Source organism: Accipiter gentilis, chromosome 13 (genome assembly GCF_929443795.1).
Source record: "Accipiter gentilis chromosome 13, bAccGen1.1, whole genome shotgun sequence".
In the NCBI taxonomy this organism is placed as follows: Eukaryota; Metazoa; Chordata; class Aves; order Accipitriformes; family Accipitridae; genus Astur; species Astur gentilis.
The window spans coordinates 29,192,546-29,207,606 of record NC_064892.1 but is presented as its reverse complement, the minus strand read 5'-3'; the positions used below and the strand labels follow the sequence as shown (position 1 = coordinate 29,207,606).

Below are 15,061 nucleotides of genomic sequence, written 5' to 3'. Positions count from 1 at the left end.
ACGTACCTGAGTAAATGTATGTAGGAATATGCAGCTTGAGTAGATGTACTGCTTTTAGCTTCCTGAGGGTATATAATTAGCCATAAAATGTGCATGTTATTGTGACTTACTGATGTAAGTATTCTCAGCGTAGTATTCGTTTTGGACCCCTAATAATGATTAATGCCTAAAATATAGATGTTCTGTGTAAATTGTGTTAGAAAGGTAGCCCCAAACACAAAAAAATTCTCAAGAGGAAAGCTCAAATATGTGTCATATATTTTAAAAAACAACCCCTCACTGAATGCACGTATTTGAAGCATTTTTGCAGAACAAGTCTGAAAGGTGGGGTAGATACTTCACAGAGAGAGGATCTGTTTCTGCATCTTCTTTCAGCCATTAGGCTCCACACCTGGACTGTCTCCAGGGCTGGAGACAGCTTGCTGGTTTCAATCATGCTTTTGACATTTCCAAAGGCATACTCTGATACAATCTTTCACCACCAAAAGCAAAAGCAAAACTCAACAAAACTTGACATCAGGAACAGTTCACAGAGTAAATTGACATGAGCTGTTCTCAGTAAATGGTTTTATCTGATAAAAATGACTCCTTTTTTTTTTTCTTAGTAGTGAATTATCTGTGAACAGACTGTGACCGTACAAATAAGTTAGCTGATTATTCAAGAAGGTTTTACATACTTAAACATTATTTCAAGTTGAGACCTCTTGCCAAGTATTCACTTGCTATTCATATTAATTATTCACACTGCAACTGGCATTTCCTCAGTGTGTTACTTAAGCACCACTTAATGCGGCTGTGTGAATTTTTCATAGTGGATTGTTTTTATGAATCCATATTCACTGTAATATATTGTGCGTGAATTTTTACTTGCATGAGTAATTGTGAAACTCCCACTTTTGTGAATGCTCTTGTTAACGCTTTTTTTGTTGCTGGTCACATGAGAAGGGTTTGCAGATTGCTGCCAGAGACTGAAAATATGTAATCCTTGTAACCGATGGTGTCCAAGGGTTTCTGGGATACTTTGGAGGCAGACAAGTATGGTATTGTTCCCATCATCCATTGTAGTTCAAGCACTCTGCTTTTCTTTAAAGGTAAAGTCCTTAGAAAACCAGAGCTGCCGCTTTGCAGAGATTATTGTTGTGAAGGAGATGTTAACTAATCACCTGTTCCACACTCTCCATCCCGCTAGCTACTGTGCATGCTGTGAGCTTTCCTTGGAAAAGGTCGGGCAGGGACCAGCTCCGCTGCTGAAAGCTCCTGCTCAGGATGCACGGCGGGCAGCACTGGCAGCTCGGCCCCTGGTTTCTGGCAGAATTTTCGGGCAGAATTCGGGGGCCCAGGGGTGCGAAGGCACCCCGCAGGAGGTGAGGAGGGGACACTGGGGTAGGAGCACCCCGTCACCTCCCTGATCGCTGCAGGCAAGCATCAGCTGCGGCCGCAGCTGCCCGCTTGCGCTGCAAGGCTGCTGCTGCGGAAGGGACGCGGTTCAAGCAAGGCTTGCCGTAGGCTGCCTCTGAAATGGGGCTAATCGTAACTGAAATTTCCCACCTACTCGATTTTTCAGCTACTTTTCTTTCCTTCCTTCTTTGAAGTTCCCTTCTTGATTTTTTTCCGTGGGGCGTGTTTGGTCTCAACAGTGAAATGCGTTGTTTTGCTCTTTGAAGTTTGTACCAGGCTTCTCAGTCACTTCCATGTTATGCCTTTGAGAGACAATCAGACATTATGAAGATTGTACTAATTCCACATTAAAATATTCATAAGATTGAAGTTCACAGCAAAAAGAAACTGAAACCACCATCATTTGTGACTAAACGTTACTGAGAAATGGCTGCTTAATATGCAGGATTTGGGTTTTTTTAAAGTTACCGGTTTTTCAGTACTGTTTTATTACTCTGTCATACGTTAAGTTTCTGTCTTCTCCTGAACTAATAGAAATTAGCAGTAGGTCTGCTGAAACTGAAGCAAATAGTTTTTAGGGATCTATCTGCGGAATGATGGACACTGGTAGGTTTTTCCATCTATAGGATATAGCTTCAGCCCTTCAAAACCACAGCTATTGCACATTGGTGATTACTTACTGTAGTAGGAATTATAACCTGTAGAAAACTATAACAGCATCTGTTTCACATGAAACCCTGCTGAAAGATGGCTAACATCCAGCTTTTTAGTTAGGTTAATGCTCATGCTGTAATTTTTTTTATAATGAATAGGCAGATCTGCCTTATCGCCCTCCTCCTTGAAAGCACTTTTCCCTGCAAAAACTGTGATGGCAATATGTATGGTCAGTTTGTTGCCAATATTACGGGTTTTTAAATGATTAACCATCATGTAGTAAACGGTGCTTAACAAAATAAATTGTAGCATTTGGCTTTGAATGAAGTTTTATCTCTAAAGGGAATATCGGATTTATTAAATTTTTTTTCTCTGAAAAATACAGGGGATAACGTTTTGTGCAGAATGAATTCGACGCCAACTTGTCGGATGGTACAATTTGCTATACCCTATGTAACTTATTAATGTGACTAATTATGGTTATAAGATGCACAGGAAGGAGGAACTAATGGGATTATGTAACTTCCCGAAAACATTTTTTAATTGTTGTTATTATTATTTTTTAACTTTGCCATGTCTGGCCAGTTTAATTTAGAAAAATAACAGTTAATCAAACTCTGCCATTTTGTGGTTCACCTGTTCTGCTGCTGTTTTCATGGGATCAGGGTAGCGGCTGCACTGGAGACAGTTTGGGGGGGATGAGAGAGGAAGGACAGAAAATTTGTGCTTAGATACTCTGTGCCACAGTCTGAATAGGGAGCATGGAAGTGTGCATTTTCACAGATCAATAACGGTGCTTAATAACCAGTTCAGAATTTATTTTAGAGCATTTCGAAGTTCAGTAGCATTTGGCTTGTACATTCAGTGAAGCTCTAGCGTTCGTGGCAGAAGCCAAGCTGGTCGGGTAGGAGGATGAAGGCAGAGATGTTAGGTACTGCAGTCCTGCACAAACCCAGCGTCTTCGGTGATCATTTGGGATGCTACAAAGAAGTCAAAAGGAGTAGTTAGGTGGAAACTGAACTTCATAGTGTTAATCCGTGAGGATTTTGAGCCAGTTGTAAAAACAATGGGTACAGTTTCAATTACTTTGTAAAGAAATTACTCACTGCTGCATGTAGCATCTGGTTAAAAAGTGAGGGGGTTTTTTCATAGAGCTCCCCAGTGAGATAATTTTCTTTACAAATTCTAAAGCCTTATTTAAAAAAGAAGATGAAGGTTGATGTGTAGGTCTCCTGAAATACCTGTGTTCTTAAACTCCGTTTTCCAGTGTCGATTAACCATCAGCTCAGAGTTGGTACTAAAAAGCAATTGCTTAAATTTAACAGCCAGCTATTCTGCAGAAGGGGGCTATGTCCATGTTTAATGGTTCTCTTTCTACTTTTAGCAACTTTAGATTTCTTCCGATGTTATTTTGAGGCTCTGCCATCCCTGTTTTTGTCTATAGTAAAACCAGCAGTGAATTTAAACACAGCTGTGACTAGCACAGCCCTTATCCTGGCCCGAACAAGGACTCGTGTACGCTCTACAGAGCTGCCGGCCACCAGGGAAGCAACGGGAGCAGAACGGGATCGTTGAAAGCAGTGTAAAGCTTTCAAAAAAGACATTAGGCAGGAGTAGGGAAAGCAGGACTTTGGACTGAGGCGGGGAACTTCCACCGTGAGGCATAGTTTCTTCCTGCACCAGGTGAGAAGAGCAGAAAGCTGTGTTTGGGCAAGCTTTGCGCTAACGGCGAGTGCTGATTCATAGGGAACCTCGATTCACAGTAACTGGGCTGTAACTGGCATGCAGATACAGAGGCTTACATTTGTGGCTTACTCAGATAAACAAGAACTTGTAGAGTACCCTGAGAGAAAAAAAATGAAGTTACTTTTGGGTGTGGTTTTCCCTTCCCCCCATCCCTTTTTTCTTTTTCCTCCCCCCATCCCTTTTTTCTTTTTCCTCCCCCCATCCCCTTTTTCTTTTTCCTCCCCCCATCCCTTTTTTCTTTTTCCTCCCCCCATCCCTTTTTTCTCTTTCCTTTTTTCCTTCCTTCTTTTTCCCTCTTTTTTTCTTTCTTTTTTAAAGTTTCTACCATTTAAGATAACACTGGAAATCTGATGCTTCTCAGATATGACCTCCCCCACCACCATTCTTTCAGCTCTGACTTTGCCAAAGTGTAACAAATGAGCTATTTCATTCCATTTCTTCTTAAATTTGTGACTGTATCATAACTGCCAGAGATAGGAATACTTTTCTGCAACATTAGGAGAAACACTAAAATAAGACACCAACTTGCCTTTGGTGGTTGAGTTGGTTATCTCCAAGCACTGTCTCAAGTGGAGTGATGCGAATTAGGATCCTGCTGCTAGTAGGACAGAGAGGTGTCCCTCCATCTCTTCTGTGTGGTGCTTCACACCTTGTTTGTGTTAGCTCTTGAGTTCTTGGAATTCAACTTGCTAACGCAGAAATACCCCAAAAAATTCTTTTCAGCCATTCTATAAAACTAAATTGTCTCACTGCATAATCAAAAAAACCCGTGAAGCCTGGCTTCTCTTAAGTCACAGCAGTTTGGATCATGAACCAGGGGCAGAGTTTGGAGGAAGAACCACAGCCCTGGTTTTTTCAGCAACAGGGAAATACTAATTTGGCTCAAACCACCTTGTGAAGTCATCTTCTAAGAGGCTTGAAGGGTGTTAGCAAAGCATTAATGTAGTTAAGAAACTTACTTTTGCCATTCCGTGTCTGTGGATAGACAGATAGTTGGCGCTCCTTATAGTTTTTGTGAGCATCAAATTATATTAATGTCTACGTTTACATTATTTATATGACTATTAAGAGTTCCTTTGATTAGTCTTGGATATGGATGGTCGATCTCTAGCCACACGGTGTAATAGCGGTGTAAAGCTGGAGTCCTCTGCCTCGCCTGCCATTATTCAGAATGGAGACTTGATTGCTCCGTCACCTCAGCACCTGAAAGCCAGGGTTTGCTCCTTGTACAGCTTTTGCCAGGGAAGGAGCATACAGCGGCTGCTCCCTCCTCCCCGCCTGCAGCACTGAGAACCCGGGGATACCACTGCTGCCTTTTAAATTGTATGTAGCAGCCTAAACCAGCCCTGCTCAATGGCTGTGGCTGAGCTGGATTGTGGCGGGTTATCTTTATTTCCATTCAGACAACGCCAGAACTGGTGACAGCTGTTTTGGCAGTTCTGCGTGCCTATATTTAGGGTGAGATCCTTATCGTGGTCTTTGTTATGCTGGTAGATGGTATGGAAAGTTCCCATCCAGATAAAACTTACAACCAGAAGCGATCAAGTCGGCATTGCCAGGCTGAGCGTGAGTGCGCCTGCGGACCATGGGCTGCCCTCGGTTCTGTCTCCTCCTCAGCTGGCCAGACGTTCCCTAGGGATGCTGTTCGGCTCCTGGGGCTGAGATGCTCTGGGGCTGAGCTCCTGAGCCTGCAAGCTGCACGACAAAAGTGTCAGCGGTTTGCTGCCCCTTCTCGCTCTATGGCTTCCCAAGCCAGGACCTTAGTCCATACTCACTACCTCCCCTTTTCTCTTCACGCTGTCCTCTTCCCCAGCTCTGCATTTCTCATTTCTTAAGCCTCTTTGGAGATGTCAGCCAGAAGGTGCAGATCCTTAACTCTCTGAACATCTGTGCAAGATGTGGGGTGGAGGTGGTCCTGTAGACAACAGGGTGAGTTGCTGTGTGGGTCAGGGGTTCGCAACACCTGTCTGCTTTATTCTGTCTTAGCCTGAGCCTCTGACGCTTGGGGCATGGTAGGACTAAGGTCAAGAAAAAATCCAGAAGGTAAGGAGGCTTCTCCTGAGCTCGATGGCGTTGCCTGTAAATCACAGCTGGGTGGAGGAGGTAGGGCTGGTGTGTGAATGTATGCACTTGTCTTTGACCTCTCCTAATAATAGGATTGCTGAAGCTGTAAACATTTGGGGTGAAACTGGGGATTTTTTGCGTGGTTGGTTTTTTTTAATCGTGTGATTGTTTAGTGCTAGTGAGCTGGGTGCTTTGTTGTTACTGTGGTATTTTGATTTTTTTTTTTTCTTTAAAGTATAGAAATTCTGGCATAAACCTGTTGCTTTTATGCGAAGAAGAGATGTTGCAAGGTCATTGTGTTGTGTTTTATCATGCATTTTTGCTTGCTCTGTCAGTTAGTCTGTCTGGTTTTTTTGTTGTTGGTTTTTTGTGACTGCCCCACCCCAAATTCCTCAAAGCTAAACAGGGAGAGAGGGTGTGAAGCTGACTCATGACCAGACTGAGAAAGTAACTGAGGTTCGCTGGGGTCCTAGGGAGGGGAATACTAATGCAGCCCTTTGTACGACTTTGATAGATGCAGGTGAATTCCCCAACGTAGCTTCAGATTTGTGTTAATAGATGAGGCAGCCTGGCCCGTGCATTTCCATCCAACAAAGAGTAATTTCTAAAAGAAAGAGTTAAACAGTTCTACAGGTTTACGGTACCAGGTGCTGGAACTATCATCTAACTTGTTAGTCATGCTACAATTATTTTGAAAAAAATCCTTTTTTTTTTTTTTTTTTTTTTCCCCAAAGGTAAGGTAAGGTACTCCTCCAGTCAAACCAGTATCTTCTTGGACAGTTGTTATTTTGCAAAATGATATTTTATTGGCTTTTTTGGTGCGTAGCTTCAGATGACCTTAATCATAAATTAATGCTCAAGAGCTTTGGATTTGTTTAATGACCACCCTCATGAGACTGATGGGAGATTGTCTAGTAGTCAAAGTTTTTGAAAAGTTTGTCAGCCCTCTGTATTGTTTTTCATGTGTAACGTTTGCTTTCCACTGTGTTCCTGGAGCCTGCACTGTTAGCCCTACCTGTAATACCCATGGATTTGAATGGTTTACGGTTCAGTTACACCTTCAGATCATATGCTCTCTAATTGAACTTGTGGAATATTTTCCTTTCTGTCCTCCAGGCTAAATAGCAGGATATTTTTGGTGAACATCTCTTAATTATGGAATTCACTTCTTTTGGTCCACCATAAGAAGAAATTAGGTTTGCTTTTTTTAAAGGATACCGTCTGGAATATTGTTTGTGGTAGTGATATTTCTTAGGGTTCATAAGTATTGTGTTTTACTGCATGTGCTTGATCAGCAAAGAGAGGGGTTAGAAAGATGAGGCAGAAACAAAGCGTTTGTGTTGGTTTTGTTATTTTTTAAATACATACAATCTGAAAAATGTACTGTATTAAATAAATGAAATAAATAAATATTTCAGTGTGCATTTTTCCCCAGCTAACCTGTTACTACTTATCTAGTAGAAGACAGTGTTTACCACGTTTTTTTCCTAGAAATGAAATAGGAATAAATACCATGTTAAGCTTTAAGTCCAGTTTGTATCTTGTTAAGAATTAATTTCTCTCTCTTGCTTTTAGTCGAAGCATCTTGTCATAATGGAGATGAAACAATGGAAACAATCGAGGCTGCTGAAGCACTTCTCAATATGGACTCCCCTGGTCCTATGTTGGATGAAAAAAGAATAAGTAAGTTTTTTATGAAAGCAAATCCAGTCTGTATTTGCCTTGTTTATTTGTGAAAGAAGGAGGGATTCAGTGGGATTGCATGGAATTGGTGAGATTATTTTGCTTCCAGGTAGCCTTTACGTACATAGTTTGGATATCAGAAATCCAGTGCTGTATGCAATGAAGGATTTCATTGCCATGCCAGAATTGAATAGGTAAGGAAAGAATCGAAAATTACAGAGAGAAGGTGTGAATGAAGTCGGGTAGTTTAGATTGCAGTGTTTTGTTTGGCTGATAGAGGATTAGTCTGTTTATGTTGTCAAGATAAAAGAATATACACTTACATCTGCAGATTGCTTTAAATGTGAATAAAAATGTGTGATCACCAAATAATTGTGCTTTTTGAGGGAGTGGGTTTTATCATTATATTGTTCTATTTTAATAGTACTTCTGCTTCTGTAAAACATTGTTGGTGCATATATTCCATTATGAACTAGTCTTCTCTCCCATGAAGGCCTTAAGTGTCATAGTTTTGGTTTATTCTGTGTTTAATAGCTTTTCAAAGTCCTTGTGGTTGTGTGAAAATACTCCTGTTGTCCCTTTTCCTTAAGCAACTATGTTTGGTGCAACTGAAGATGATGATATGGTGGCTCCTATTACACACGTGTCAGTCACGCTTGATGGGATCCCTGAGGTGGTGGAAGTTCACCAAGCACCAGACCCTTACGCTGAATCACCAGAGACCCCAGAATTTGAACAACCAAAGAAGAAAAAAGGTAAGATGCTACTGGAGAACAGCGGCGTGGAGTAGGGGAGCACTGGGTGGCACGCTCGCCTTCCCTGTGGGTGTCTGGAACCATTCTGGGTGTCAGCCCAAAATAACTGGGTGGGCTCAGCTAGACATACAGAGAAAGTGTTCTTTTACTGGATAGTGTGAGCACAAATGCTGGTGCTTGGATACTAATGATGTTGGAGAGGTAGCAATGATGGCTTATCCCATGGGAAACATGAATCTCTGCTTGTTCCTATTTATAATTTCTTCCTCAGAGCAGAACTGCAATACAAGCTATAGAGCTTTTGTAAGTGTGAATCCTGAAGTACTTTAATTAGCTCTTATTTAGCTTCAACTAAAGATACTTGATCTGTTCAGAATATGGGATGAGAATGAGGAGGGTTTTTTAGCTTTTCTTAAATATGAACGGTTTAATTTTACAGTTTTTTTTAAATAGCTGCATGCTATAGTAAGTGTTAGTTCCATTTGCGGTAGGTAACATTTACACAGTGTCCACTGAGTGATGTTCCATTAGATTCAGTGCTGTGCCAGAGTAATGAAGTGGTGTTAGACCTTCTGCTCCTGTTTTCCCACCCTGATTGAGTGTGGACCCCACCAGAGGTCCTGAGGCTGATGTCTGCGGTGGAAAAGAGTCATGCAGTGCAGGCAGATGTGAGGTGCTGTTGCAACAAACTTAAAAAAGGAAAAATAAACCAAGAGAGTTACATTTCTGGAACTAATCCTAAGGCTGACTCAGAGCTTGAGTACTTTGACAGGTTCCCCCGTGCAATAAAAGCCTTCCAGAGCAGGGCTCCTGCTACCAGCCATGCTCCTGCTGAATGAGAGTGCATTTTTCGCTGCTACTTTTGCTGCTACTTCCAAATGTTGGGAGTTATTGTGTGTGAAAGAGAGCACATCAGCCTCTGGAGATCTTGGGGAAGCCTCCTGAGCCCTGTGTGTGTCAGAAGGTCTGGTCGGGATGGGTGTGGGTCGGGAAGTCTCCGATTCCTGTAAGAAAGCTGAACTGAAACTGCTGTGGAGGAGAGCTTTACCAGCAGCTGCCCCGCGAGTGCTGCTGGGAAATTACCGTGCTGTGTGCAGTACTGTGAGATAAGCAACTTTAAGAGGATTTTAAACTGGTTTTTTTTTTGTTTTGTTTTTTTTCTTTTCTTCTTCTTTTTAATGTTGGCTGCTCTGTGGGTCAAAACAAGGGGCTGCTGTCTGCCAGACATTTAACTTCTTTGACTTGATGCTTTCATACCCTCTTTCGTGTTGTGCTTCTGCTTACTCCCACTCCTTCCTCCTCCCTAGCTGTAGGTTAGAAAACCAGTTGCTTCACAGCAAACGTGTTTGGTTTTGACAGTTACATCAGATAGAACAAATACTAGAAAAGATGCATCAGCTTAGTGTTAACACTAACTACTAGTTTTCAATGAAGTTGAGACTTCGTGAGATAGATGGTATGGTCTGAGTGATGTTGAAGTATTACTTCAAAATGTCGAGGGATTTGTAAGGCATTGGTGTACAACAATTGCTGCAAAATCTTATAAATTTTGTAGTGCACTTTAGGTTGACATGCAGTGTGTGGGTGGGGTTCTTTGGGGTTTGTGTGGTTGGTTTTTTTTAAGTGCAAACTGTTTCCCTTCCTTTGGTCAGTTTTGTGGCACAGCAAAGGACTGCGGTCATTTTGCCTTATTCGCACCACTCATGATTTTATAGACTTCTAGCATATATAACCCATAAGCTGCATTTACAGGGTTGCATTGTGCAGAGCATTGCCAGCTAACTGAGCCAGAATGGCACTGCCACGTGGAGCTCCTCCAAGGAAATTTTCTGCAGAAGTGATTTCACTTCCTTTCCTTGTGGGCCTTACTGCTGCAGTAAGAGAGCTGTATGCAGCCATCTGCTCAACTCCAAACCCATGATCAGCATGATGCTTGTACTAGTGAATGTCTGAGCACTGAGCTGTCGAGCTACGGATCAGAAGGACAGGGAAAACAAAGGGATGTCAGAGAAAGAAACTTGGAAATTTGCTGTACTAATACTTTCAGTCCCCTTTTTGCTATGGGAGGTATCTGGCAACAGGTGGTCACATAAGTTATATACACGTTATATTTTAGATATATACTATTTATTATGTTTTTACATACTTTTTTTTTTAAACAAAACTCACTGAAAACAGTGCAAGAAAATGTACTGAACTTTTTCTGGTGTGGTGTAAAAAATTTAATCAGGATGAGCATCTCACTGTCTAAATATCACATTAATTTGTAACATAAATTTCTAACCTGAAGTGTTTTTGCAACCATGGAAATAGGAAAGTGGAAATACCAATTATAAATTCAATTGGCGATACAAAATTATGGTAGTTTCCCATAAGGCTTAGCTCTTTCACATTTTTCATTCTTCCTCTTTGTAAAATTGTCTCCTAAAAAGGAATTTAGTGATGTGCTCTGAAAGGTAACAAATTCATGCTCTATTGAACCAAAGAAGGAAGTGTGCTAATGCTTAATGTGCTTTCAGAAAATATCTTCTTTTAAACAAAGGAAACATATCTTGTATGTCTCCGTTAACTGTCTTTTTGATGGTATCAGTCAGTGCCTGGAGATTATAGCTCACAGTGTAGTCTAAAACCATCAGCTTAAGTATCTCTAGCCCAGATGCAGAGCAGTAACATCAACACCTTTCTGTAAACAAGTTTCACATTCTTCACTGATTTCTAATTTTGGATGGGTTTCTGGTAGAGGATTGCCCAAATAGAATGTCCTGAAGTAGTCTAGGCTGAAGTAAGAGAGCCTAGAATTGCTGCAGCAGTCGTATTCATATTTAGTAGCCTAGGCTATCTCTCACGAGACGTGCATAAATGATACGTGATCGCAGTAGTTCAGTCATGACCTAATTGAGACCTCATCCACTTCATTTTCTTTTAAGACCTGATCTCATTTGGACACAAGGTAATTAATGGTATCAAAATAACACTCCCCACTCCTTAATTTACACCAGTACAAGAGGGGAATCAAGATGAGCACCGAACAGAGTCTTCCTATGGCACAGCTCTAAGGGGAGAAAAGCACTTAGCCAAAGTTACCCTGAGGGACTTGCACAGTAGAAGCTGATCTATACAAGAGTGACTTCATCTAGACATTTTAGGGAAAACAGACATTCCTGCAACCAGTAATGGTGAGCGGAACAAAGCTGCTAAAAAACATACTCCAGGATTTCTTTATCCTTTTATATGCTGATATATTAAAAAAACAGTATTGTAGAATTTCCTTCCTCCCATCTCCATTCAAATCAAGGAAGACATTCCTGGCCAAGATAATGGCTGAATTTTGTGTCCCGTCCCCAGTCATGAATCCTGTCTGAACGGAAGCAAGAAAATTAGAGGACTCCAGGCGTTACTAGAGTTTCCTCACTGTAGCGCTCTCAATTAGCTATCCCTCCTCCCCCATGCCCTATCAAAAAAAGAGAGAGAAAGAAAAAGGTGCAAAGGTGGACTTAGCAAGACTGCTAATGTCAAAAGGTGAGTGCTCAAGCCAGTGTTTCTTATGACTTCTTTATAGGTACTGGGAAGCGTAGAACAAAGCAGACAGCGCAGGCGGGCACTGAGCTGTTTTTTCAGGGCTAGTGAAAAACCCTCACTCATATTCTGCAGCAGAGCCGTATCCTTACTAAAACAGCCCCTAAAAACAAAACCAAAAGTGGAACGTCATAGTCTATGGGATTGCACAGGCCTATTAGTCTTGCCTCCTTAGAACATAAACTCTTTGGAAATGCAATAAACTGAAAAAAAGAAAAATACTTTCATTTAGAACTTAATTATGACAATATGCTATTTGGACTAGAAGTATGTTTCTCTGGGTCCTATGTCTGCTTGGTCTATTCTGCCTCTCAAAAGAGCAAAGCTGGTACATGAATAATTTAGGTATTGCCAGTGTACTAAGCGGTCGCTGCAAAACTTGATAAGAGAAATTTTTATTTCATAACAAAGTTATGAAGGTTTCTGATTAATTACATTACCTGTAAAAGCTGCCATTGCAGGGAGTGAGAACTAATAAAGGAATAGGTTCAAGGTTTTATATTGAAAAATACTTCAGCATGGTTTGTATTTTTTACTCCAGTTATGTTTGGGTAGTTGATTTCTCAACATTTTCAAATGAATGCTCTTCGTTCTTGTCATCAGTTGTAACTAACTTCTTCCTTTCAGTCTTCCTCACTGGATAGAGCCACCGTGCTTATGACTAAAACCTGGTGTTTTTTCAGAGCCTGTTACTGGTTATACTGGTCTTAACAAACAAACAAGTGACTTTCGTTTACCTGTAGCCACTGTTGAGAAAGGTGTAAGAGACAACAGGACTGAAAAATGTTTTCACATGTCCACGACATGAGTGAACAAGATAGCACTCTGTATTTTATCTAGCTTTTCCTGTTTAAACTCTTGCTTACAGTTAATAGCTCATTCTTCTCATCTCATCTGTTTTAAGTGCTCTTAAGAGTACCTAAAAAGCCACAGAAATTTCCAAGGTACATGGACTTTGGAAAAGTGAGCATAACACTAAGAGCATAGGGGGTCCAGTTCTGCTGTAGAAACTGAAAAAAGTTCAGCATAGAACTGAGCTCCTAACTTAGTACAAATTGAATCCTCTCTGAATTGGGGAACAAATCTCTTCCCTTTTTAGGTCCTTGGTCTTTTTTATTTCCGTTTTTTTTAAGCTACTGTTGACTTACTGGTGGTTTATTTCAGGGAAGAAGCCAAAACCATCTCGTCCTGAGTCCCCTACTACAACTCCAAACATATCTGTGAAAAAGAAAAACAAAGATGGAAAGGGTAAGTCAGTTGTCACTGAAGTTCTTAACAGAACATTGTTTCTGAGTGACCTGTGAAAAGAGAAAGTTCACTAGTTCTCTTGTGATGTAAAACCAGGTCTTATGCTCAGGGGTGGTTAACATCTCATCTGAAGGCAAGAAAAATATTAGCACACAAGATTTCTTGGTGAAATACCCAGTTCCTAGGGAGAATAACGTATTTGTCACTTTAGTTGCAAGGGTTCTTAGAAACAATTCAACCCCCCGCAGAGGCTGCTGCGTTTTGAGTGAAGTCTTGGGGAGCGCTTTGCATTGTATTAGTGTTTCTTGGGCTGTGGTTATTTTGACAGATGATCTTTGAAAACGTTTTCCATCTGTGTGTGTCTTAATTCTGCATGAGGGGCTAATCAAAGCTGCCACTTGGCAGCAGGAAGTACCAAGCCCTGAATTTTGAGGAAAGTCATAACGCAGCTTGAAGACTTGGGCAGAAAACTTGGGGTTTTGATACTTCTTTCATTGCTCCTGTGTTTAAAAGGAAAAAAGAAAATAAATACCACATAACTGATACAATAAATCATATCCTCCAGACTGAACTGTTCAGTAGTGCCTGTCACTTTTGTCAACAACTCTGTTGCTTTGCTGTTGGGTCCAGCACCCACAGCCGTGCCCGGGCTGGCGTTTGAATGGCAGCCTGATGCTCCGGCCCCTACCGAGTTCTGCGGTGGAGAGCTGGGAGCTGGAAATTACCCCCCCCCGGGTCACCCCAAGTGCCTGCATGCACGCCTAGGGACTGATGTGTTTGCATGTGTGCAGCACTTGCCTGGACAGAAGCCCAGCCAAATGGGGAGGGTGGTGGCATAAGAATGTCAGACTCTCTTGAAATCAGAAAAATCGCTACACTGACAAATAAGTATTTTTTTTTCTTTTGAAGAGGTAATTTTTGCAATAACTGGGGAAAAAACGTGTTAGCAAGCAATAAATATTTAACAGGTTAATGCCAGCAATTTTGAATATGCATTGTTGCTTTTTATAAAAATTAAAACCTGATTTTTAAGTAAAAATGGAAAAGAAGTATCAGAGGAACCTCCAAGTTGTGCTCCAATAAAATAATAGAAAATATCCAAGCAGCTAGCCACAAAATTAAAAGGAGAAAGAGTCTAATGCTTCTGTCAATAATAGCAAGGATACACCATACTTCACATTTGTCCATTGTTACAAGATCGCTAATTCAGAAGGAATTAAAAAGGAGCGTGTTCCCTGAAACCACTGCATGTTATGAAAAAAGCTACAACAAAAGCATTTGTTTTGCATTTTGAGGAACATAGAATTGAAGTAAGAGGGATATTAATATAACTGGCCATGGCAAGGAAGCAGCTAGAAAATCGTGAGAGTTGCCCGTCTCTCAGTATCCACAGTGTTCCCCTAAGGGGAACATGTATGCTAAAATACCAAGCCTTCCATATAATTATTTGATGCAATGCATTGAGAAAACTGTGCTTTCTTTGTATTTCTTCTTGGGCTGTGACTCAGAGGAGGTTAAAAATTCTGCCTGTGAGTAAAGCAGATGTAGTTTTTGCAGACGGTCCTCTTCACAGTGATTTTCAGTGGCTAAGCAGTGACAAATTTTCAGATTGCCCTGATGCAGCTGAGCATTTTTAGTCTAGACTAGAACAAAAGTACCCTGGATTAGATGGTGAGTGGCTGGGAATGCTTTCACTCCTGGCTGACACTGTGTCATGCCCAAGCAGTTTTAACCTTTGCCTTCAGGGTATCCGAAGGCAAACAGGCTGGCGTTTTATGTAAGCTGGGAGACATTTATTGCAGAGGTACTGTTTTTTTCTCTAGGGATGCTCACTTTTCAAGTTTCCACCTGCTGAAGGAGCTGCTAACGTTTTGTACTGGCAGTGCTGATGACTTTGCTGAATATTTGCAAAATATAGATTATAATACAGTAGTATG

General features: G+C 41.1%; 1 protein-coding gene across 7 annotated transcripts in view; it reads left to right on the top strand.

The window, feature by feature from the left end:
* Window positions 1-15,061, top strand: part of ELF1 (E74 like ETS transcription factor 1) — a 93,374-nt gene that overhangs the window by 61,122 nt on the left and 17,191 nt on the right. For all 7 annotated transcript variants that reach the window (XM_049815855.1, XM_049815853.1, XM_049815856.1 and 4 more), the window contains 3 exons: window positions 7,438-7,545; window positions 8,136-8,300; window positions 13,041-13,124. In XM_049815855.1, coding sequence (XP_049671812.1) covers window positions 7,438-7,545; window positions 8,136-8,300; window positions 13,041-13,124 — 357 coding nt within the window. The remainder of the gene's footprint in view (window positions 1-7,437; window positions 7,546-8,135; window positions 8,301-13,040; window positions 13,125-15,061) is intronic.